The sequence below is a fragment of the Columba livia genome, chromosome 1 (assembly GCF_036013475.1).
Source record: "Columba livia isolate bColLiv1 breed racing homer chromosome 1, bColLiv1.pat.W.v2, whole genome shotgun sequence".
NCBI classification, from domain to species: Eukaryota; Metazoa; Chordata; class Aves; order Columbiformes; family Columbidae; genus Columba; species Columba livia.
In genome coordinates, this window is record NC_088602.1 from 24,545,112 (window position 1) to 24,567,878 (window position 22,767).

General features: G+C 40.3%; 1 protein-coding gene across 4 annotated transcripts in view; it reads left to right on the top strand.

Moving 5' to 3' along the window:
• The window catches only part of B3GLCT (beta 3-glucosyltransferase), a 78,322-nt gene that overhangs the window by 2,187 nt on the left and 53,368 nt on the right, over positions 1 to 22,767 (top strand). For 2 of the 4 annotated variants that reach the window (XM_065051312.1, XM_065051319.1), the window contains exon 2: positions 22,608 to 22,669. In XM_065051312.1, coding sequence (XP_064907384.1) covers positions 22,608 to 22,669 — 62 coding nt within the window. Of the gene's footprint in view, positions 1 to 13,939; positions 14,256 to 22,607; positions 22,670 to 22,767 lie in introns of those variants that run through there. The other 2 variants (XM_065051338.1, XM_065051327.1) reach the window with 2 other exon arrangements.

A 22,767-nucleotide genomic window follows, 5' to 3' on the forward strand; every position in this document is an offset into this window, starting at 1 on the left:
GGCCTAGAGAAGAAGCTTGTATTGATAATGACTTGCTCTCTGTGAGGTGAATTCCCACTGTGGAACTGTAAATGGTGTTGAGGGAGGGGGAGGAGTAGAGGGGAGATAAGAACTGCTGAGGTTAGTAATAGTGGTAAGGTGATTGCTCAAGATGTCCCAAAGGCTGGGCCTGGGGCAGCTGAAACAGTGGTAAGGGTCATTCTGAAAGAGGAGCCAGGGCTGTGTGTTACCAGCTGGACACCCTGTGGCTGTGTACACAGGCCATGTACAAGTATTTTGTGGAGAAACAAGTTTGACCATTACAATGTGAATAACAACCCCCTGTTTTTCATCACTGATGAAAGCCAGCAAATAGAAGATCAAAGGGCTCGCAATAAATGATTATGATGTTGACTGGCTAAGGTTAACACACTGGTGAGGCCTGGCAGCGAGAAGGTTTGCGTCTATCTGGCTAGACTGCTGCTCTGGATAGAGCCAGCAGTGTTGGAATCATTAAAACTGTGATTAAACGAGGGTTGTAGAGATGAGATGGTACACTTTATTTAGCAAGTCAAGGAAAAACAAACAAACAACTCTTGGTTCTTTCTTCCCATGATGTGGAGACTCTGGGTGTTGCTCATTTCTGAACTAGAGATAGTATGGGTTACATAGGGAGAGTTAACTGTCTCGTATGGGGGATAGGGAAACTAACTGAGTGTAAACTGCTGGGGTTCACTTGTGTTGGAAAGCTTGTGAGTTTCGGAACTGAGAATAACTGCTGCCATTCCCCTTGACAGTGGTATCAGCCTTTGCTGGGTGGTCATGTGGAAAGACATGCTGGCCTGATAAGAAATTTCAGTTAATGTTCTCCTTGGTACCTGCCAAGTAGTCTGGGATCTTAATGCTGCTGGGAAGGGAAGAGGAAGGTTCTGCTGTTCCTGCTTTCTCATTCTTCAGTGGGATATTGGATTCTTATACATGGATGCTCTATTTCAACCTCTCTGGTTTTGCAATGCACCAACTATTGCAGCTTGTTACCACAATATAATGATTGACCCATATTTTTCAACTTTTTAAGATTGCCTTGCAATTAGGATGGGTGTTGCTCAGTCTACCTAAATATTCTGTCTGTTTACCTGTTTAGCTTATGGTAAATAAGGACATGGTTTTGTGACCAAAAATAAAAGTATCTGTTGTGGATTTTCCTTTTATTCCTCAGCATGCATGGGGAGTTCAGCTGTGTAGGTGCTCTTATTGTCTGTGACAGTAAAGGGCTTCTTTAAACATGTCCACATTCTGACTTAGAGAAAAGAGCAGTCTGGCTTTCATCAGTGCAAGCAATGCTTTAAAATGGTAGCTGCTCAGGCCTTTAAAGAATTATTTTAATGATTGGTACTGGATGTTCTATGTTGTGGCCTCTACCAGAGCATTAAGAAGGGTGTTAAGAAACTGAATTTGACCGTTACCTCATCTGCTAAACCAATCCTAATGTGGGTACATTGTCATGGGGTATGGAGGTACAATGATATTAGTGTCTATCCAGGGAATATTACCATTATAAAACATGACCTAAGTGAACTAAGGAGGACTGGCAAATGTCCCTGTGGAACGCCAGACATCACAGAACATAACAGAGGAATCGAGCACTTAGCATTTCTGCTGTGTTGCCAGGGGCCCAAGCAGAGATGTACAGGAGCTCCACTGGGACAGTAGAGGCAGCATTCTTTGTACATAATCTTCATATTTTATTTAAAACAGAAAACATCAAAGTCCACCTGGCATAGGCAGGCAACATCTAGATGTTGCATTACAAGTAAATAGGTGTCTTTCTCATTTTTCTGGGGACTTTAAATATGTTTTCACTTTCCATTTGTGGGTTGAGCTGCGTTCCAGCCCATGCTGATGTTCTAATCTCTTTGGAGGTTGCCTATGCCAGCTTTACTGCAGTTGGTCCTTGTGAAAGAGCATGATGGGCATGCTGGTCAGTCTGAGTTTCTGCACCGTTTCTGTCTCTCATCATTTGAGAAGGCCTTTAATGCAAACTAATGAGATTAGGGTTCATTCATTCTTGGGTTCCAGGACGAGTTTTAAAGGGTAAAGGGCATTTGAGATCATTGCTTATTGCAAATGAAGACTGACGTTCCTATCAAATCATGTCTCTCTGGAAATATGAATTAATTCACTAAATAGCTCCGGTAGTCTCACCCTTGCTGTGTGGTGGTGTACTGCAGCTCTTTATTTTATACACTATTTTTCATACCATTATGTTACCACAATATGATATTTACTTTCATGTATATAAACAATTTGTAAATCAAATTAAAAAGAGGATAGTAATAAGGGAAATAATAAGAAATGCCAAATGTTTATTCAACTATATGGTACAATGGGTACCACATTATGCTTGTAAAATAGATAATATTTTCATTTGACCTTTTTTGGTCTTCTGTATAGAAAGTGTTAATGATGATGTTCTACAGTATTCTCTCTGTTAATACCTCTATCCGCATACTTATCCTGGAGAAACAAAGAATGAGGAGGATATGCCACCAACACAGTCGTGTAAGCAGTCTGAAGCACAGCAACCAAGGGGCACTGCTTTCTGAAGGTTTGACAACTGAGCTGTATTGTTCAGAGCATCCCTACTGGGTGGAATATCCACTTTAAACAAAATGCATGGCCTCTCGGGTAAGGCAAATAAACATCACTTGATAGATTTTTTTTTTTTGCATGTTTCCTGATAAAAGCCTCAGCACTTGGCAAATTTTAATATGATTCTTCATGGCTCTGCCCACATTTCAGCATGCTTTAATACACTGCATAGCATGGATCTGAATCCCAGAGTAACCGAAGGGGTGATGCTTTATCTTCCTGACACTCTGAATATAACTCTTAACCCAAAAGTAACTTTTTAATCCGAATACAAGTATGTCCTTATTCTGTGGTTTACCTTTTTTTTTTTTTTTTTTTAGTTTTCACACTTGTGAATAGATCTGTTTGCTTATAAAAACATGAATCAAGATGGAGTAGGCTTGGCTTTTGAGGTTAACATGAATTCCTCAGAAATTGTAATTGTGAATGGTTGCTTTGATTTCTGGTAAACTACCACTACTGTCTGATATTGATTAAGCATTCTTTGGATTTAGAAAAACACAAAATTATGACTGAATCTAAATAATGCAGAGGTGGAGAAGATAAAAGTTTCAGTGCCAAGGTTATTGTAATCTTCTTAGTTCCATTCACTTAGATGTACAGATATTTTCATCCTTTCACTTAAGCAACTGGATTGTCCTACTGGAAAATGTGAAGATTTTAGGAAGAAGAACACTTAAATTTTACTTACTTTGTATTTAATAAACTTAGTACAGCAAGGTAAGTGTAGCATAAATGCTTTAAGATACAAAATTATGGAGTTCGGGAACAAACGAATAATGCTAAACCTTAAGTGTTCCTTAATCTCAAAGACTTTAACTTGAGTAATTATGTGTTTATAAGTGTTTATAATTCCCTTGTAAACTTTTTTTTCCCTGTTGCTTTGACACAACAAGTGTTTTGAATATCAGACAATAGGATTATGGCACAAAACAAATTTAACATAGCTGCACATCACTAATTGGAAGGAGTGAAGAGTTGAACATTTTTTAAGTAAATATAGAATTAGATTGCATAAACTCTACATAAGTTCAATTAATAAAATAAATGCACTTGTAAAAGCAAAAAGATTGCAAAATAGGAGACAGTCTGGATTAAAAAAAAAAAATGCAAACCATCTGGCAATATGCTGCGAAGTCATTATGTATCATTTATATGACTTGCTGCTAATTAGAAGTGCACGGATTATGCAGACTCCTTGTGCTTTCAGTGTTGGTAGAATGTTTTAAAACTAACACTTGCAATATTAGTATGACATGTACTTGTTATGAATTTCTGACAGTAATCCAAGCCATTTTTTTCTCTAGAAAATATCCAAAACACTTCAAGGACTGTTAAAATTTTGCCTTATGTAAAAAAATAAATAAATAAATAATCAGTATCCTCTGTACAGACACCAAGAAATTAATTTCTTTCTCTTTCCTACTGACTTACTGAAAATATACTGACTGAGCAATTAGGCCTGAACGGTACGAAAAGGTAACTAACTAACTAACTATATATATATATATATATATATGTATACACACATTATAGCTTATAGTAAGCTTGCTTTGAAAGAGCATGTAATGCATCTTTTAAATGTGTGTGTGCGTGGTGTTTTGCTGATGCATATACAAGTCCAGCACTTAAGTATTTTTTTCTAAAAAGAGATATAGGTGTGTTTTTTCTCTGCTTGTGTTGCCACAAAGTCAACAGTTGCCACAAATGGAATACTATAAAAGTTATACTTTGAGTGTTTATAGTGTGTCTTTATCTATACTTAGTATAAATTAACTATTAGAAATGTATGACTGTCTATTAATGACTCTATTAATAAAATGTATTTTGAGAATTTAAAACTTCAAAATGACTTCATATGAAAGCTACAAAAAGCTTTTGGGTAGAATATCAAATATTGAAAGTTAAAAATTGACAGGGTGAGTAATTACTCTAACAGATCAAATTGCTCCCTTCTCAAGAAATGTCTCAAAAGTACATACAAAACTATGGTAATTGTTCTTTTGAAGGAAAAGAAATTGAATATGCTTGACTAAGAAATACTATGTGTATTCTAGAAATTAAGGGCCTATGAAGGGAGCTTTTTATATATTAGATGACCATAAGATTCAGTTATGAGTATGGTAAAAATAAGGCAGCACAAACCCACGATTGTATAAAGGACTAACAAGTGGGAAGAAAGAAGTAATACTCGAAAAACTAGCAGAACTTTGTACTACATGGATATAGATGACAACACAAGACTACTTTTAGTGATGTAGATGCTTGTGTAAACATAAGTGTTACTATCTGTGTGTAGCTTATTGTATTGATAGATGATTTGGAAGAGCTGAAAATAGTTCAAAGAGCTGGCAGCATGTTTTATAGTGTAGAAAGCATGTTCTGCAAAGTGGTATAAATAATCCATTTTTTCGATTTACTTATAGATTTAGAATTACTTGTACAAGAAAGAGGCATATGCTTATCAGAGCATTTTTTTAAATTTTAGACATAGTCACACAATGTTCCTCTAATAAAAGGTTGAAAGCAAGGTTCAAACCAAAAATGAGATACATGTATTTAACAGTGATTGTCATTAATGATCTCCTGGTAAACATTTCCAATATGATAAAACTTGTTTGATTTCTTTGTAGTTATGGATGGTTGCCTTTCTAAAAAGTTACCGTCCTTTGAATATTGTCTAGATTCAAGGCTTTGTGAATGAAAACTGGATTGTCATGCAGGGACACTTGATTTTAGTAGTGTCATAGTAAAGTCCATGCACTGCTTGGAATAAGCTGAAGACTGATCCCTATGAGAGGGCCCAAAAAGTGAGAAACTAAAATAATGTGCACCTTGTAGGAAAATTCTGGTAAATGTGTTTTGACAGCTTGTCTGAATTTACCCAACTTATATTACTATCCATTTTACAGAGAATTCAAGCTGAAACTAAAGAAATATGAAATATTTCCCTGTTTTGAAATGTACCACATCTGTTAATCTTATGTCTGAGCCAAGCCTTGGCATACAGGTATATTTGCTAATAGGCATTACATACAGTCTGTTGGTTGGGTTTTTTTCTTTGCTTGGTCTTGTATAACTTGTAGACATTGGGTGGCACCATTGTCTCACGTAAGCCACCACATAGATGCCTTCTAGCTTAAGTTTTACAGTGTTGGCTCAGCTCCTTTTTTTCCTTTAGCATAACTATATAAGGTAAGTCAAAAAGCAAAACTAGTAGCTGGCTCTCTTTTTTATTTTTTTCTTTTCTTTTTTAGCTTGATTTCAAGTAATCATCTTGCTTTAAATGGCAATGGATTTTTGACTAAGAACTGGTGTTGCTTAGTTTAAGGAACTGTTGTTTGATTTCAAGTGCTGATCTACATACAGATCTTCTGTGAAGCTCTTGACTGAAATAGAAAGACATTCTTTGCTGCCAGTCTCCTTTCTCGTGCCCCAGCCGGCCTGTAGTGAAGCTGTGCACTAATGTAAAAAACAGAAATCACACCTGTGTGCTTTATTGTGTTAAATAAAACTTCAATTTTAAATGATTTTTTAATTAAGAGCTGATTTGCATCAGTGACATGGCTGCTATACTGGATACCATTATATGTTTCTGTAAATGCAAAATACCCTCTAAGTTTACTTTTAAGATGTATTTAGATCTTTTTAAATTGGATCTGGATCTCCTTGCTGGCATGTACAAAATTTGTTCCCAATCAGGAGACGTTTGAGTGCCACTTTCAAATTTAATGTATTACTGTTATAAAAACATATGATAGGTATCTCTTTTAGCTACTGATAACATTTTTTGTAGGTTTCGTTAAATTTAGTGTACATTTTCTATTCTTCTCTTTACCATCTCAGGATAATAGACTGGTCTAGGGTAGGAAAGATTTTTTGAGGTCATCTGGTCCAATGCCCAGCTCTAAGCAGGGAAACCTCTGAAGTTGCTCAAGCTGCTGTCCATGAAGTTCTGACTGTCTCCAGGGATGGAGATTCTTCAGCCTCTTAGAGCAAACTTGTCTCAGTATCTAATCTGTGACTTTTTTGTTATATTCATTTAGAATTTCCCTTACTGCAACTTGTGAATGCTTATTCTTTTGCTGTGCACTTACTGAGAAGAATCTCTAGCTTTCCCTCTATAGGTAATTGCTGGCAGCAATTAGATTTCCCTTTAGTTTTGTTTTTTTTTTTCCCATCTGTCTTGAACAAACTCGGTTACCTTGGACCTGCCTGGTACACCACATGTTCCAAGTCCTTACCCAACTTGGTGGCTGTCCAGAGGATTTGCTCCAGTTTGACAATCTCTCTTGTGCTGTTGGGCCCAAACTTGTACAGAGTACCGCAGGTGCTGCCTCCAAGTAGTAAGTAGAGGGTATTAGTCACTTATTTTGTCCTGCTGATTATACTATTAATAACAGAGCCTGTTGCGTAGTTGTCCATCACCATCTCAAAATGGCACTGCTTTCTCGTACTCAGCACCAGGACTCCCAGGCTTCTTCCAACAAAGCTGCCTCTTAGCCAGCCAGTCGCCAGCTTGTTGGTATTATATGAGATTATCCTGACCCAGCTGCAGAATTTTGTTTGTTTTTTTGAACATCATAAGGTTTCTGTCAGCTCATGTTTAAAGCTTGTCAGGGGGCTTTTGAAGGCTAGCCCTGCCCTCTGGGTTTTTGACTGTCCCCCCATAGCTTGGTGGCATCTGCAAACATGCTGAAGGTGTCCACCCCAGAAATTGTTCGGACAGTAATAAAAAGGCCAGCAGCTTCCTGTATAGTCCAGACCTGTTGGTGCGAAGGCAACTGCTGTATTTTATCACTGTATCAGGTAGCTTCAGATATCAGGGCAGAATGTAATACTATGGCATTGTTATCAGAAGCCTTTTGAGATCTATGAGCTTTGCACTCCTGTTTTTCTAGTCTCTATCAGTAAATGTCCCTGGCTGATGATGGCCATGAGAAGATGATTCTTCAAATCACTGGCCTTCTGTTAATCAGTCCATGCAACAAACTGGCTTTTTGACGCCCGACGTGCTGGGATGCTGTGAGAGTATCCATGTTTCAAAGCTACTCCTACAGCAATGGCTTTGCTATTTCTAATCTCAACTAGAGATGCGATGTCTCTCAACTGCCATTAAGATAAGAACAAAGTATTGATGATACATAAAATGGCTACAAAGGTTTATGGAGACACAGATGACAAAATAAGAAAACAATCCCTAATCTAGTTATATTAAAAGAAAATGCAGAGACTTAGCAGCTAGTGAGCATTTTCCAACCCTACTTGTTCAGGGCCATGAATCAATGCAAACTGGTTCACAAGAGAGCTATTTCAGCTGAAGAACCTAGCTCTTATATTTCTGCCATTGCTTGGAGTGTTGGGATTACTGGCATGAAAAGCTATAAAACAGACATAGCCCAAAGTCTTTGGTGTTTACAGTGTGTCTATATCTATGCTTAGTATAAATGTATAAATTAACTATTAGAAATGTATGACTGTCTTATACATTCTGCCACAGAATTCCATCTTACAGGATGGAATTTTCCAGGATCTAAAATCTAGTTCAGGTGTTGCACATTGTTTGAACATCTCTGCATGTTACTGTGACTACTTGTCTCTTCTATTACCAAGGATTATTTTAATAATAATAGTAATAAATAATGTTGTTGTTGTTGTTTTTTATTGCCAGGTTAGGATGTCATAATTACTTTTGAGTTGGTTTCTGAACTGTCACAGTTTACAGTGCGTCTGTAATAAGGTAAAACAAAATATGTGGAAGCCATTTGTGAGATACAGGACATCTTGAGTAATCCCAACAGCTGATCGGGTTAGTCAGTGCTTGAGGAATCACATTACTTACAGCCTATCAAAACAGCAGAAAAGTTAGAAGCAAATTCATAGGACATTATTGGACTATCGACTCTGGTGTTCCTTGAGCAGTTTACCTTGTTTTGATCCCTGCCACTATGAGTTAGTACACAGTGGAGAAGGGTAGGTGATTCTTTATACCACTATTAAAAGCAGGGGAAAGCAGGCAATATGGCCACTAAGCTCTTTAAAATATATGGAAGCATTCTATTCCTACATGGTTTTGTTCAGCTAAATCCCTTGCTGTTCATCTATACTTTCACTTTCAGTTACCAAGTTAATATTTTCATATATTGATAAAAAGACACTCTGAGGTAGTTTAGGACTAATGTTTTGTATTTTCAGATAGCTACGCTTCAGCAGGGAAAAAATAAAGAGCTCAGATACGCTTGGTGGAGGCAATTCTGTGTCAGATGGAAGCAGCAGGAGACACAACGGGAGAGAGTATCAAGTCTGACAGTTCTTTAGGCAAGCTGTTCATTTGACCAAAGGAGTGGGCAATATGCCCTTGGCTTATAATTGAGACTGAAAAGCTTCAGTCCTTTGCATCTGCCTGTAAGAAGTATTACCCTTGTTTCTCCTTGACTGTGTGCAGTACAAAGACAGAAGCGTAAATCATCTTCCTCTCATCACCTGACAGTAGCAAGAAATCAAAATAATGTATTTCCCCCATAGTTTTAACCTGGCAGCTATTTTTCTGCAGGTACTGCTTCTGAAAAAAGTTAATACTATAGGTTTTCAGGAATGTTGTACTAAAAATAATTCCTAACTGAATCTTCCATCAGTATCATACAGGATTAAATAATTTCAGTCAGTTTTGAACATAGATAAATTTCTAATAAAATTATTTTATTTCAAAAGTAATCTCATAAAGTAAAATTGGAGACAACACTGAGCTTCCCAAAGTGGAAAAGGAAGGAGAGAGTCTAAACTCAGACTATGCTGTGGTCTACCTACAAGGCTTGACTGGAGTGCTGATCTCTGTCAGTGGTTTGGTTATTGGGTCTACAGCATGTGTGTGTTTTGATACTGCAACTTTATCAATTCTTCTGAGCAAGACAGGGCAAGTCCTAGGCCAAGTGGCCCTGACCTTATTATGTCTACAGTGCTCAGGGCTTTCCCCATTACTGTGGAGTTCTCCCGAGGAAAGCTATTTAGAGTGGAACAAGTAGGACAAGGGAGTGTAGTTAAGAGCTGAGCAATGCAGACTATCAGAGTTGCCCTGCTCAAGGTCCCTGCCTACAAATGTGACAAATGTAGATGTACTCCCAGGGTATTAGCTGGGCATTGTGGTATTATTAACGGAATGGAACTATCGTTGAATTACTGTCTTGAGTTGCTGAAAGCTGAGAAACTCTGTTTCCAGATGCATGTTGTGATTCAAAAACTAGTTGTATGATTCTGAACTCATTTGGATTGGTTTTGCTGATTTCCGTAGGACTAGTCATAGCTTAAAGTTATACCCCTGCTTATGTAACTTGCTGAGCAGGACAGAGAGGTCAAACAGCAGCAGCTTGTGGAAGAGCTGGAACAGAACTCAACTTGTGTGATTAACAGGCCTGTCTCTGCTGAGAAGGCCTTTCCGTCCCATCCATTGCAAGAAACCATACAAGTACACTGTCATTCCTGGATTAGTTCAACATTTTTCAAACGGCTAATATAACAAAGTAGTTCCAGTCAAGTTCTCTAACGCAATGATTGCCATTGTGTCTGGTTCATAATTTCTCTCTTCTTCTTCCACATTATAGTCCTTCTATATGAACAGATGACAGAGCCTGTCAGGAGTATCCTGCATCACTGCTGGGCTGCCTGCATGGAAGGGCAAACCACTCTTGAACTACATGCTAGCCTGGCCAGCCTGAAGTGGACACTGTGGTCATCTGCCTCTGAACTTAACCCACTGTTCCCTTTGACATGGTGATCTCAGTATTCTGTTCTGGGCTAGAAAGGTTGGCTGTCCCTTGGTTTATGTAAAGGGATGGGTGAGTAACATGTTAGCCCAAATGGCGCGGTTGGCATACAAGTAGGGTTTGTATATAATGTGGAAGTTTATGCTTGGTAAAACAGAAACACTTGACAGATCCAAGCTTTTTTGTCCATTGGGACTCCAGATTAATTTACTTCTTGTAGACATCTAATTCATGAAAATGTTAAAATAGTGACACTGGATCTATGAAAAGGTGTAAGGACTTAACTTTACCACATGAATGGTCCTGTTGACTCTAATTGCTTATGCACACAAAGTGTTTTCAGGACCAAAATCATTGATGAGAAGATGTCCCCATTCAAATCACTGTCAATTTTCAGTTGGTGAACTATTTCTCTGTTTCTCACATCCAGTTGCCAAGCTGAAGTAAAGCAGCAAAGCTTCCACAAATTGGTAAGAAAAAACAAGCTCAGAAATTCTACAGGTCTTATAACTCCACAGCTTATAATTCAATACTTAATGTTATTAACTAAGACACAGTGACTTGGATGCAAAATTGCTGTGACATACATTCTATTATAAATATTTCGAAGGACATAGTAATTTATTATTTTATTTTATTCCACCCAGCCCCCCCCCCCCCCCCCCGAAAGTCCAGGTTTGCTTTCCATTCTGGAAAAAATGCTGTTTTTTTGTTTTTTCTAAAAAATATCACTTCTGATGAATAATTAATGTTAAATGTTTGCTTGTATTTAATATCTGTAGAAGATATCCTACCAGGACAAAATAAATTTGATATTCATAACTTTCTGTGTATATATAGCTGACAGGATTTCTCTGTATTTGCAGCCCCTCTTTTCAATCTGAGAGGTGGGACAGCAGCAATGCTACATTTGTATTATGTATGAATGTAAGATATATATAATACTATAAGGAAAGGAAGCTTGGTGGTGTTTTGAACCTCTCTGTTTGTTAGCAGAAAATTCATTATTTTCATCCTTCCTGAGACAGAAATTCTCAATGGGGTAGTTAGAACAACAAACAAACACAATCTGAGTTTGTATGTAGATTAGAATTCAAGAAAAAGATTTATTTCCTCCTTCCTTCTCCCAGCCCCAAATATAAGATTTGAAAACATTTAAGTGCTTTTTTACTTAACAGCTGGAGAACATTAGGTTTCATGGTAGTGTTCTAGGGAGGTTGTTACGATAAAATTTCTCTTATATTTGTGAGAAGCCAAAACATAGATTACATTTCAGCCAAACATTGTTTTCCTTACTGACTTGCTGCATGGGGAAACATTTGAACATTAATATATCTTAACCATTTTGAAAGTGAAAAGTCTTATGTTTATCCCAGCTGTTGTGGGCATGATCTTTGTGACATGAATACTTACAGAAACCAACACGGAACAGAGAAGTGGGAGAAAGGACAGGAAACATTGCTGAAACTTTTAAGGAAACACAAGCAAATGCAGATAATGCAGATATACGTGTTATGCAGAAGGATTCACACCTTTTATATTGTTATAGAAATGGAAGGATAGCACTTTTTTTTTTTTCCTGGTAATGAGCACACACATAGGATCAGAGAGAGAAGCATAGTATGAAGGTTTCTACTTAATTTGCATCAGAATTATTATTCTTGAGGCAGTAACCTCTTTAGTGAATCAGAATGTCAGAAAAAGGAAGTTGTTCTGTAAGGCAAATAACAAGCTGTGGTTGCTCACACTTGTGTCCCATTTTCCCTCTCTCTTCAACTCCCTGCAATGCAAGGTGGGTAGCAAATACATAAAGAAAGTCTAAAAGCCCAAGGAAGTCTGGCTAATATATCTAATATATTTCTCTTGAGGTAGTGTCAAAGGAAAATGTGAAGTCTGCTACCAAGTTACAGTGATAAAGATGTTCTTGCCTGAACTTGCAGTGAGAACATTTATCACTGTGAAAAGATTTTTGTTCATCTTCAAAATCACCTCTCTGGCATGCTTCAGGTACCCTATTATAATCTCTTGATCTGTCAGGAAAAGAATGCAGTAGATCTAAAAAGCTGCAGAGTTTTGGGGGAAGGTCCAAGTTGGGTCCTATGCTGTTGGCCATAGTGGATTAAAAATATGGCAAGTTTATGGCTGACATTGCACCATTTGTCTCCAGTGAGATCAGTGTGTACTGAATGGTTGGGTTGGTAGGAAGGCACTATGAGGAAAATAGTTGAAGGGAAAATATGTACATATAGACCTGGAGTTATGTGTACCCAGTGTGTAAGGAATCATTACCTGGGCAGCAGGTGTTACGCTCAAAATCGTGCTTACAGGCCAGGAGGAAGCATGTCTTATGTGTAAGTAAAGCCAGGAATTTCTTGATACTGATGGTGAAATGTGAAGAATCTAACTATTATTAATACAGATCTAATTGCTACACAAAAAGAAAGAACGATAGTGCAGTGAAAAATGTATACACATGGCTGGGTTTCTACTGCTTTTCCTGCGGACCTTTCTGTGGCTCCCCTGGGTCTGGAGGTTGACAGTTTCATTCTGGGGTGTACGGGACGTGTCACAGCAAGCTGTTGGCTTGTGGAGCCCTTCACTGGGACAAACTTGATATTCATGTGGGTGGTTTCTTCTTCCTTGCTCCAGGATCCACATGGGGTCGTGGTTTTTTGCTAGCAAGTTTTTATATTTTGATCTTTCTTTGTTGGTCTGCAGCTGTGTTACATCCAGTTTTACTGTCTTTATGGTGCCATTTACGCGTTAGATACAACTTTGTTCCCCATGTTGCCCCTAAAACCCGTTTTGTGCAGTTCCAGGTCTGCATTTCTTTGACTGCGTGCGAGTTGTTGGTAGCTGTGGAGTCTTCAGTGCCAAGTTGTGGCCTGCTGGTGTCCCATGCCTGTAGTCTGGCTGGCACCCCGCGTCTCCATGCCTGGTTACACAGGTAGTTAGGAAATGGCTGGCTGGAGGTGCAATGTGCTCTTTTGGGGTAATGGTTTGCGAGGGTTGTTTTAGAGTTGTACTTGGCTGCTTGTTATGGCAGACCAGGTTCCTGTCAGAGTGTTGGATATCACTTAAATGACAATATTTAAAGTTGTTTGTGAGAGGAGGATAAAGCTAATAACTAAAGAAAAAACCCTCTTTTTGTCTAAATTGGACAACCTAGAAATGTCATTGGAGGACTTCCAGTGGAGTTAATAATTTAGCATTAAGAATTAAAGATATTACTGATTGGTTTTGATAACAGCCACTGGATGATCAATAATGGATACAGACAGCCACGCTTACCAGGATTATTGGGGTTGGATGTTTAGTCCGTAACTGTATACAGGGCTGTAGGACCTCCGGGTGCCCCCGGGGAGCTGACGGCGCCGACGGCCGGCCCGAGAGAGCTGGGAGCCTGCGGAGCGGTCACTGCCGCGGTCCCGGGATGCCGCGGTCCCGGGAGGCCGGAGCCGGCGGGCAGGCGGGGGCCGCAGGGGGCCGCCTCTCCCGCTGCCGCCCGCCAGAGGGCGCCGCGGCCCCGCTCCGCCCCCCCCTCCCGCCGGCGCTGGCGCCCGGTCCTGCCGGGCCCTGGCGGGGAGGGCGGGAGAAGGGAGGGGAGAAGGGCGGGCTGGCGGCACCGCCACCGGCCGGAGGCCGCTCGCCCGCGCTCCTGCGGCAGAGGCGGGCAGCCGGGCGCACCGTGTCCTTTCTCCTCCTTCCCCCCGCCGTGCGCCTCGGCGGCCCTCGCCAAGATGTCTCGGGAGCGCGGCTGCAACCGCTGGCTCCTTCTCGCTGCGTGCGCCCATCTCTTCTTCCTTGTCCCGCCGCTCCGCACCTGGGGTGAGTGCCCGGGCCGGGCCGGGCCGCCATGGCGAGGTGAAGGGGGAACACCCGGGACGTTCGGCCGCTCCGCGGAGGTGACGAGGGGAGGAGGGCACGGGACAGCTGGAGAGCTTGGGGGGGCGCCGGAGCCGCTGCCGCTTCGTCACCCGCTGTCCCGCCCCGGGAGGGGAAGCGGGGGGAGGCAGGACGTGCCCCTTCCCCCGAAGTTTGTTGCGGTTCTGGGCTGGAGAGCGGACGGGGCAGCGCGGGCCGAGCCAGTTCGGGCTCGTGTTTGAAATAGCGCCTCACTGACTGTTGCCGAGGGGAGGTGGAACGGTGATACCGCCTGGTTAAAGCCTCAGCACAGAGAAAAAAGCATTACCTATTTCTTAGTAAATTTTAGAGACGTTTTCCATGTGTCTAGGCAGGTGGGAGATTAAAAGGGAAGGGCTAGTAGTATGTTAGCAGTCGGATTGCTACAAGCTCTTGGAGTTTCGAGTTGCTGTGAGTGTGAGAGACAAATGTTTACATTTGTTATGTTTTTCATTATTTCTGTTCCTCAATGTTTCCATCTCTGTCAGCATAGGCTTGTCAGTTTGTTCTGAACCTTTGGATTTGATGCACTTCCACTAGTATGGCTTGCAGATCAGAATTCTGCAGGGGAGACCTGATACAAGCCAATCCTATTTTCCGCAAAGTGAAACTCTGCTGTCTTGATTTTTCTCCTGTAAAACACTTTTCCTTTCACCTGTGCGTGTTGGTTTTTGGAGGAGTCCTCATACTTTACTGCTCTGCCCAAAGCTGTATTTCATTCTCTTTGGGATGAGTAGTTTTGCTCCAGTGCTTCAGTGAGGAATTAAATAGCACCTGTAACCTCGAACAGATTGTAGTCACAGTCAGAGAACAGCAGCTTCATTCTTCCCCATGTTTGTATGTATATTTATTTTACATGCATACATACCTACATACGTACAGCCAGAAATGGAAAAAATGGGTTACTGCTTGTGCAGTTACCTCTTGTTTAGTAGGTCTTGATTAATCCTTGTATAGAATTCATTCGTCTGAAGCTTATTGCAATGTCATAGCTTTATTGTAGTTTTTAAAATATCCTTTTGTCATGAAGTCTTTTCTTACGTAAATATCCTATGCATTTGAGATGGCCCGGATAGTAAGTTTGCAAAACACTCAGCTATGCTCTTGGAAAATGGAAATAATTTGTATTGCATTTCACAGGAGAAAACATCTTGTCTCTTGGTAGTTCAGTAATTTCATAAATTCTGGCTTGATGGTGGCAGCTTGCAGAATGGGAAAGCATATTCAGATTATTTTGTTTGGTCTAATTTCTAGACAGAAGGAATAATGATGGTGCTTTTCTTCTTCTGTTTTTATTTGCTTGCTTTTTATAAAGATAGGGGTGTACACAGCACTCATTTAGACATTTCAGTGGTTCACAGTGGTGTTTTCAGCTGCCTTCTTCCAATATGTGCCATTAGCTTAAATGAATTTAGTAAAGAAATAAAATGACTTGCTTTTTTTTTTTTAATGAAAAGCTTCAGATGCTGGAAATTTGCTTTTATCACCCCTTCCTCCTCCTCTTCCCTGCTCTCTCCCCATTTTGGATTAATAAATTTCTAAGTCTTCATTCTTACCTATCTAGATCAAAGTCTTTGATGCTGGTAGGGTAGCAACAATGAAGAAATGTTATAAAAACCTGCATAAAAATACGTGAAACTAAATTATTTTGTTTGCTAGTGCTCTCAGGCTGTCTTATTATGGAAGATCCTGTCTCTTTGACTGACAGTGTTGGTGCAGATTTTGTCTGGAATCATGTAAATCTATAGAATCTTATGTTCTTGGAAAACTTGGGAGGGGGTGAAAACCCAGCCAAACCAAAAATGGGCCTTTCATTAAATGAAAATACAAAGAAATTGTATGTTAAATATTTTGTCTATTGTGTATGGCATAATCAGTAGCTTCTGTTATTTGAAGTCATGGTTTTGCCATACATAAGTCATAGCCTCATAACTTTTATGTAGCTTGTTCAAACTGACCCACAGCCCAGTGGGGTGATTGGAATGACCCTGGGGTCAGTCATCTGGAATCAAACCATGGAGAGGAAGATAACAGAAGTGTGGCCTTTCTGCCTCAAATGGATTTTCTCTATGAAACGGAAAGAATTAACTCCTCAATTATTAACCTCCTTTGCATTTAAAGGACATATAATTATAAACATTTGGAAGTTGTTTGCACTCAAAAGACTTCAACTAAAGAAAGGAATACTTCCACATTTTTAATGTGGTATTATATCATTGTATATATTTATACAGTATACTGTGTTTTAATACTACAGTATTTACACCCATTTTCCTAATAGTTTGTTGGGATGTATTCCTGCAGTTCAGTTGCTGAACAATAAAAAGAAACGATTAAGATTTACTTTCTAGTATTATAAGCCAGTTTATTTACTCACCAAAATTTTAATGGAAGTAATGGAATGCTTGAGAATAATCAATAGGAATTGAAGCTGCTTATATTACATTATCTGATTAAATGTCCAGGTTTTGAATGGACCCAGAAATGTTGTCTAGCTTTTTCAGTGGATTTTAGTGCTGCTTTCAAAAGAAATAAATATAAGATTGATTAAAATAAAGAGCTTTGAAGTATTTCTGAAATTTCTTTCGTTTTCTTATTTATCCTTATTTCTTGAGCATTTAGCAGAAGCAGGGGAGGACTGGCAACTGACACGTTCAGCCTCTGTCTGCTTGTGCCAAATGATGTGAATAGCTACATGTGTTAACAAACTTCAGAGTACACAATGCATTAAATAATGAAGTGACAAATACAAAATTAAAGGTTGCATTTAATATAGTGCCTTGCTGGGGATTTTTTCGGCTTTGGATAGCTTTGTTTGCAAAAAATTGTGCACTTAATCACTCTAAACTTTTTTGGTTACTGGAGTGCCACAGTTTGAACTGTTACCAGCCAGTCAGTTTCTTCTTGCAATATATTTTCTCTGTGCTTTATGGTAAGTCAGTGTTCCACCTGAACTGTGCTTTCATTGCATCAAGAAACTCAAAGGGACTTGAAGAGGTTGTGGAGTCAGCAAAGGCATCTCTAGCTTCAGTGACTGATGTGTGTCTTGGGGGGGTTCTCTACTGAAGAAATCTGTTGCAGTTGTCTGAATTAATCATCACGTTTGGGCATGAAAAGTGACTGTTTTGTTATAGTAGCACCTGATAGCTCCCAGACATAGGTCATGCTTCTTTGTGCTTGTGTACTTCATACACAACAAAAATATATCCTTGCCACAAAGAGTTTCTACCTGTGTTGTACAACTGATCTGGTCATGACCTGCATGTGCTAGACATTTTCTATCTGTGGCCCACTCCTGGGCACACCTTCTTCAGAAGCTCTTGGGAGGGAATAGTGGATGCATGAATTAATCTTAGAGATGTCCACTTGCACCCAGGCACTGTATTTCCTACCTGCCCTGTAGCCCCTTTGTTGGTAAGTCGTATGCCGGCTAGATTTGCCACGTTCTTCCTGTGACGCCCTTTTCCCAGCAGATCCTTAGAAGAAGATATTTATTGCCAAGCAGAGAGGTCAGGTTGCTTAGCCAGAGCAGTATTGGTCATATGTTAGTAAGACTTGAATTTACCACACAAGTGCATCCCAGTTTACTCCTGAAGACTGCTTTTCTCATATCAACTTCTATGTGCATAAGAGGTTTGCTAATCAGGTAGTAGAGGGGCCATGGTGTGTTCGTGGTGTATCATGCTAAAATGAATTAATAGAGTCTGTGTGAGTGAAAAGCTCAGTTACAGTTACTGTGAAGACTCTTGAGGCTTTTTTGTGACGTCTTCAAGGGTCTGCTAGTCAGTTTAGTGAATGGTTCTTCAGTAGTTCAAAAATAAACGGAGCAGTTCTTGTCATTAATATGTATTATCTGGAAAAAGTCATCCTGGAATATTTAATGTAAAAGATACAGAGTAATTTTAATATATTTTTTTTTGTTGGAAAAAAGGGGAGGCTACATGTCCGAAATCACTAGGAAGAATAATAATGGTATATAGTGAGACTTAAACTTTCATCACAGATATTGGTTTGTTTAATGAATTATGTGTGTGGGTATTGAAGTTGCACTGTATGTCAGGGCAGCTGCAACAAAAGTCATTTTTAGCCAGGCATATTTGGTCTACTCCTGTCCTCACCAGTACAGAGAGATTGATATGGGAGGTGGTCTGGGAGAGCTGGTTGATTTTCAAGGTTCACCCTCTGCAAGCTCAAGAATGGTCCATCCGCACATGCAGGAAGGCAAGCAGAGATGGCAGGAGGCCCCCATGCATGAACAAGGAGTTCCTGACAAAACTAAGACATGAAAAAGAAGCACACAGGGGATGGAAAGAGGGTCACGTCACCCCAAGAGTAATATGGAGACACTGAGAGTGCAGGTGTGGCATTAGGAAAGCCAGAGCCCATCTGTAGTTGAATCTGGCAAGAGATTCAAGTTGTGAAAGGCAAGAAAAATGGCTTCTACAGGTGTATCAGCAGCAAAAGGGAGACTATGGAGAATGTGGGCCTGCTTCTGAGTGAGGGGAGGGACATGGTTCAAAGAAGGACATGAAAGAGGGCGAGGAAATCAAACCTTTGCTTTGCCTTTGTCTGTACTGGTGAGACTCACCTTCAGCAGTCCCAGGCCACTGAAACTCATGGGGAAGTCTGGGGCAAGGAAGAGTTGCTCTCACAGGAGGAGGACCAGTTTAGGGAACATTTAAACAAAACTGGACATACAGAAGTCCACAGGACCTGAAGGGAGATACCCACAAATGCTGATGGAGCTTGATGATGTCAGTGCAAGGCTACTCTTGATAATCTTTGGAAGGGTGAGATTCCTGAAGATGAGAGCAGATGTCACCCCTGTCTTCAAGGAGGGCAAGGAAGAAAATCTGGGGCAACTATAAGTTGGCCAGTGTCACCTCAGTCCATGTGAAGGTGGTGGGTGAAATAATCCTGGACACCATTGTCAAACAAGGAAGGACAAGGCAAATGTACGAAGGACAAGAAGGTGACTGGGAGTAGTCAACATATTTTTATGAAGGACAATCATGCTTCACCAGCCCAAAAGTCGTCTTTGAGATGACTGTCTTTGTGAATGTGGGGAAAGCAGTGAGTGTTATCTCAGCTTTAGCAAGGAGTTCAGTATTGTCTCCTATAATGTCATACACAAACTGATGAAGTATGGCCTAGGTATGTGGACAGTGAGCTGGCCAGAAAACTGTCTGACTTGCTGGGCTGATGGGCTCTGATCAGTGGTGTGGTGCACTCCAGGGGTTGATAATGACTCCAGTAGTGTTTAGGCTCTTAATTAGTGACTTGGACAGTGGGACAAAGTGCACCCTCAGCAAGTTTGCAGAGGATACAAAATGATCTGGAGGGGCTGATGCACCATCTGGTTGTGGTACCATTCAGAGGGACCTCAGAGGCTGGAAAAATGGGTAAACGGGAAACCTGGAAAACTGAGTTCAGCAAGAGGAAATGCCAAGTCCTGCTCCTGGTGAGGAGTCACCCCATGCACCAGTGCATGGTGAATACACGCTGTCTGGAAAGCAGCTTTTCAGAGAGAGACCTGAGGGTCCTGGTGGGCGACAAACTGACCATGAACCAGCAGTGTGCCACTGTGACAAAGATGGCTGGCAGCCTCCTGGGCTGCATTAGGAAGACTGTTTCCAGCAGGTCAAAGGAGGTGATCTTTCCTCTCTACTTGGCAGTAGTGAGACACACCTGGGTGTTGTGTCCAGGTCTGGGCTCCCCAGTACAAGGGAGACATGGACTAGCAAAGGATCATGAAGGTTATTAATAGATTGGAGCACCTGACAAATGAGGAGAGGCTGAAGGAGCTGGGGCTGTTCAGCCCAGAGAAGAGCTGGGAGGTTCTTACAAATGTGTTAAATACCTGTTGAGGGGTGTTAAAGAAGACAGAGCCAGACTCTCTGGTGGCTAACAGGACATGACATTTGACACAAACCAAAATACAGGAAATTCTATTTAAACATAAAAAGTACTTACCCCCCCTGCCCCTCAAGAGTAATAGAACACAGGAATTGTAGAATAGTTTGTGTTGGAAGGGACCTTCAGAGGACATCCCCCCTGCAATGAGCAGGGACATCTTCAACTAGATCAGGTTGCTCAGAGCCCCGTCCAGCCTGGCCTTGAATGTTTCCAGGGGTGGGGCATCTACCACCTCTCTGAGCAACCTGGGACAGTGTTTCACCATCCTCATTGTAAAAAAATTTTCTTCTTCATGTCTAGCCTGAATCTCTGCTCCTTCAGTTTAGAACCACTACCCCTTGTCCTACCAGTTTAAAACCATTACCCCTTGTCCTGTCAAGGGGACAAGGTTACTTGGAGAGTTTGTGGAGTCTCTGTCCTAGGAAATACTCGGAACCTGACTAGGCAAGGTCCTGAGTGTCCTGCTTTGTAGGGGGTTTCACTAGATGATCTTCAGGGATCCTTTCGACCTCAACAATTCTGTGGTTCTGTAATATGAAGATGAAATAGGTTGTTAAAATAGTTCCCTGAAGAGCTCTCAAAGACGTTGTATGAAATAGGTCCTTTTTTTTCCAGGTTATTTTGAGTATTGTTTGATTTGTTTCAAGGATCACATGCATTAATATTTTATAAATCTTAGAAGCAGTGTGGCATGATTGAATGTTATGGCGAGAGAAGCAGCATCTCTTGTCAGTCACAGTTGTCTCGGGTCTTGTGTTGCTTATTTCCCAGCTGAATATTAAAAACTGAAAGCCATGAAAATTCTGCTTGCATTCAGTTCTGTGAATAAGTTGAATTTATGAGGTGATACTTTTTCAGGTTAATACTATGTAATTAGTACATTTCCCGGAATGTGGGTGTTTTGTGTTGATCTTGTAATTCAGATTGTGTCACATAGATGTGGATCTGGTTTGTGTAGCGGAAGATGCTCCTTATCTGGAGCTCTAAGTATTGTTATATTGCAAGAGAAGGAAGAAAATCATCAGAACATGCTGTCAGCAAGGGATATAATAGGCAAATTGAGGTATTCTCTAGGCCCTTTCAAACTAGAAGCACAAGACATTTACTCAAAGATGAGATTGAGGGGACATTCCTGCTGTGTTCTTCTTCCTGGCTAAGTGCCTTATTGAAATGTGGCTGTGGTCAACAAGAGTCTACTGTGTGAGAATGATTTTGGGATGTCTGCATCTAGTGAAGTGATTTGAGATTCAGGTTGTCAGGACCTGAGATGTCATTGTGAAACTCAGCTCCTAGACACTTGATGAAATTTGGTCTCGAGTTGAAAGCACGGAAGTACAGGTAGTCAGAGATGGAGCACCACAGGCTTTGGAATCTTGTCTTCTTGCTTTCCTACATTCCAGCTTTCTAGCATGTCAAAGTAATTGACGGTTGCTAGCAATTCACTTTGAAATCAATATCAAGCAATAGCTAATTTAAACCTGTGGTGAGACACTCCACTTGAATCTATTGATTTTCTTTTTCTGCCTCAGTTTTTAAGAAAACCATCTATTTGAGCATGATGAGTAGTGTCTTGAGTTCTTTCCAAATTATGGCAATTTACTTGCATTTGCATCTCTTTAGTACCTCTAAGAAAAAAGTCTTCTTAGGAAGAATCTTAGGAAAGCTTTCTTATGTTAAATCGATCAACTTGTACAATTGAGCAACCTGAGACAAATTGATTAGATGACTACATCAACAAGAAACAAACAAACAAACCTATTTTATTTTCTTAATACAAACTGGAAGTGTATGCATAGGGTTTAAGATAATGCTAAGTCTGTGCAAATAAGCTCTTTGGGGTCTCTGTTCATTTTGTAAACATTTATTTGGGTCTCTTGTACATTAAGGAGTTTGACTGTTGCTCAAAGATGGCATTCAAAGTGTATGACAGCCATTTTCAAGTTTGATATAAACTTCTGTCAGCTGCTTTCCATTTCTGTGGTTGCAGGTGAGGCTTTGGTAATCCCAGCTTTGACCTGCAGATAGAGTGGAATACAGGTCTCCCATGTGGTAGCACATTATGGTGTTGTCAAGTGAACTGCTGGACTGAACAGATCAGCAGATCAGCTCTTTTTTTTTCTCTTTTTCTTTTTTTTTTTAATGAGATTTACTTGCCTTGAAGCCAAGATAAATTGGCTTCCCATCAAAGAGTGATGTTTTCAGCGATGTACAGGAATAGAATTGTCAGGCAGCAAATGTGTAAGAACGGACTGTCTTATGTTCATGAAGATCATTACCAATATAGTATAATTTAGTGTGAAAATGTACCTAAATGTTTTTTTTTTTTCTTTTGCTGCAGAACTTTGCAAGCATGAAAATGAGTTCACATAGTATTAAAAAGTCTGCTTTTTCTTTCAGCTTTTGCTGTAAGTGTAGTTCCTGAAGGTGCAGAAGATGAGACTGAACTACCAGTGCTGCAGGTAATAAATTTTAATTGCCAGAGTAGGAACATTTTACAGACATTATAAAATCATCTAGAAGAGATCAGAGTAGAAAGCCTAACATCTGTGACATTGAT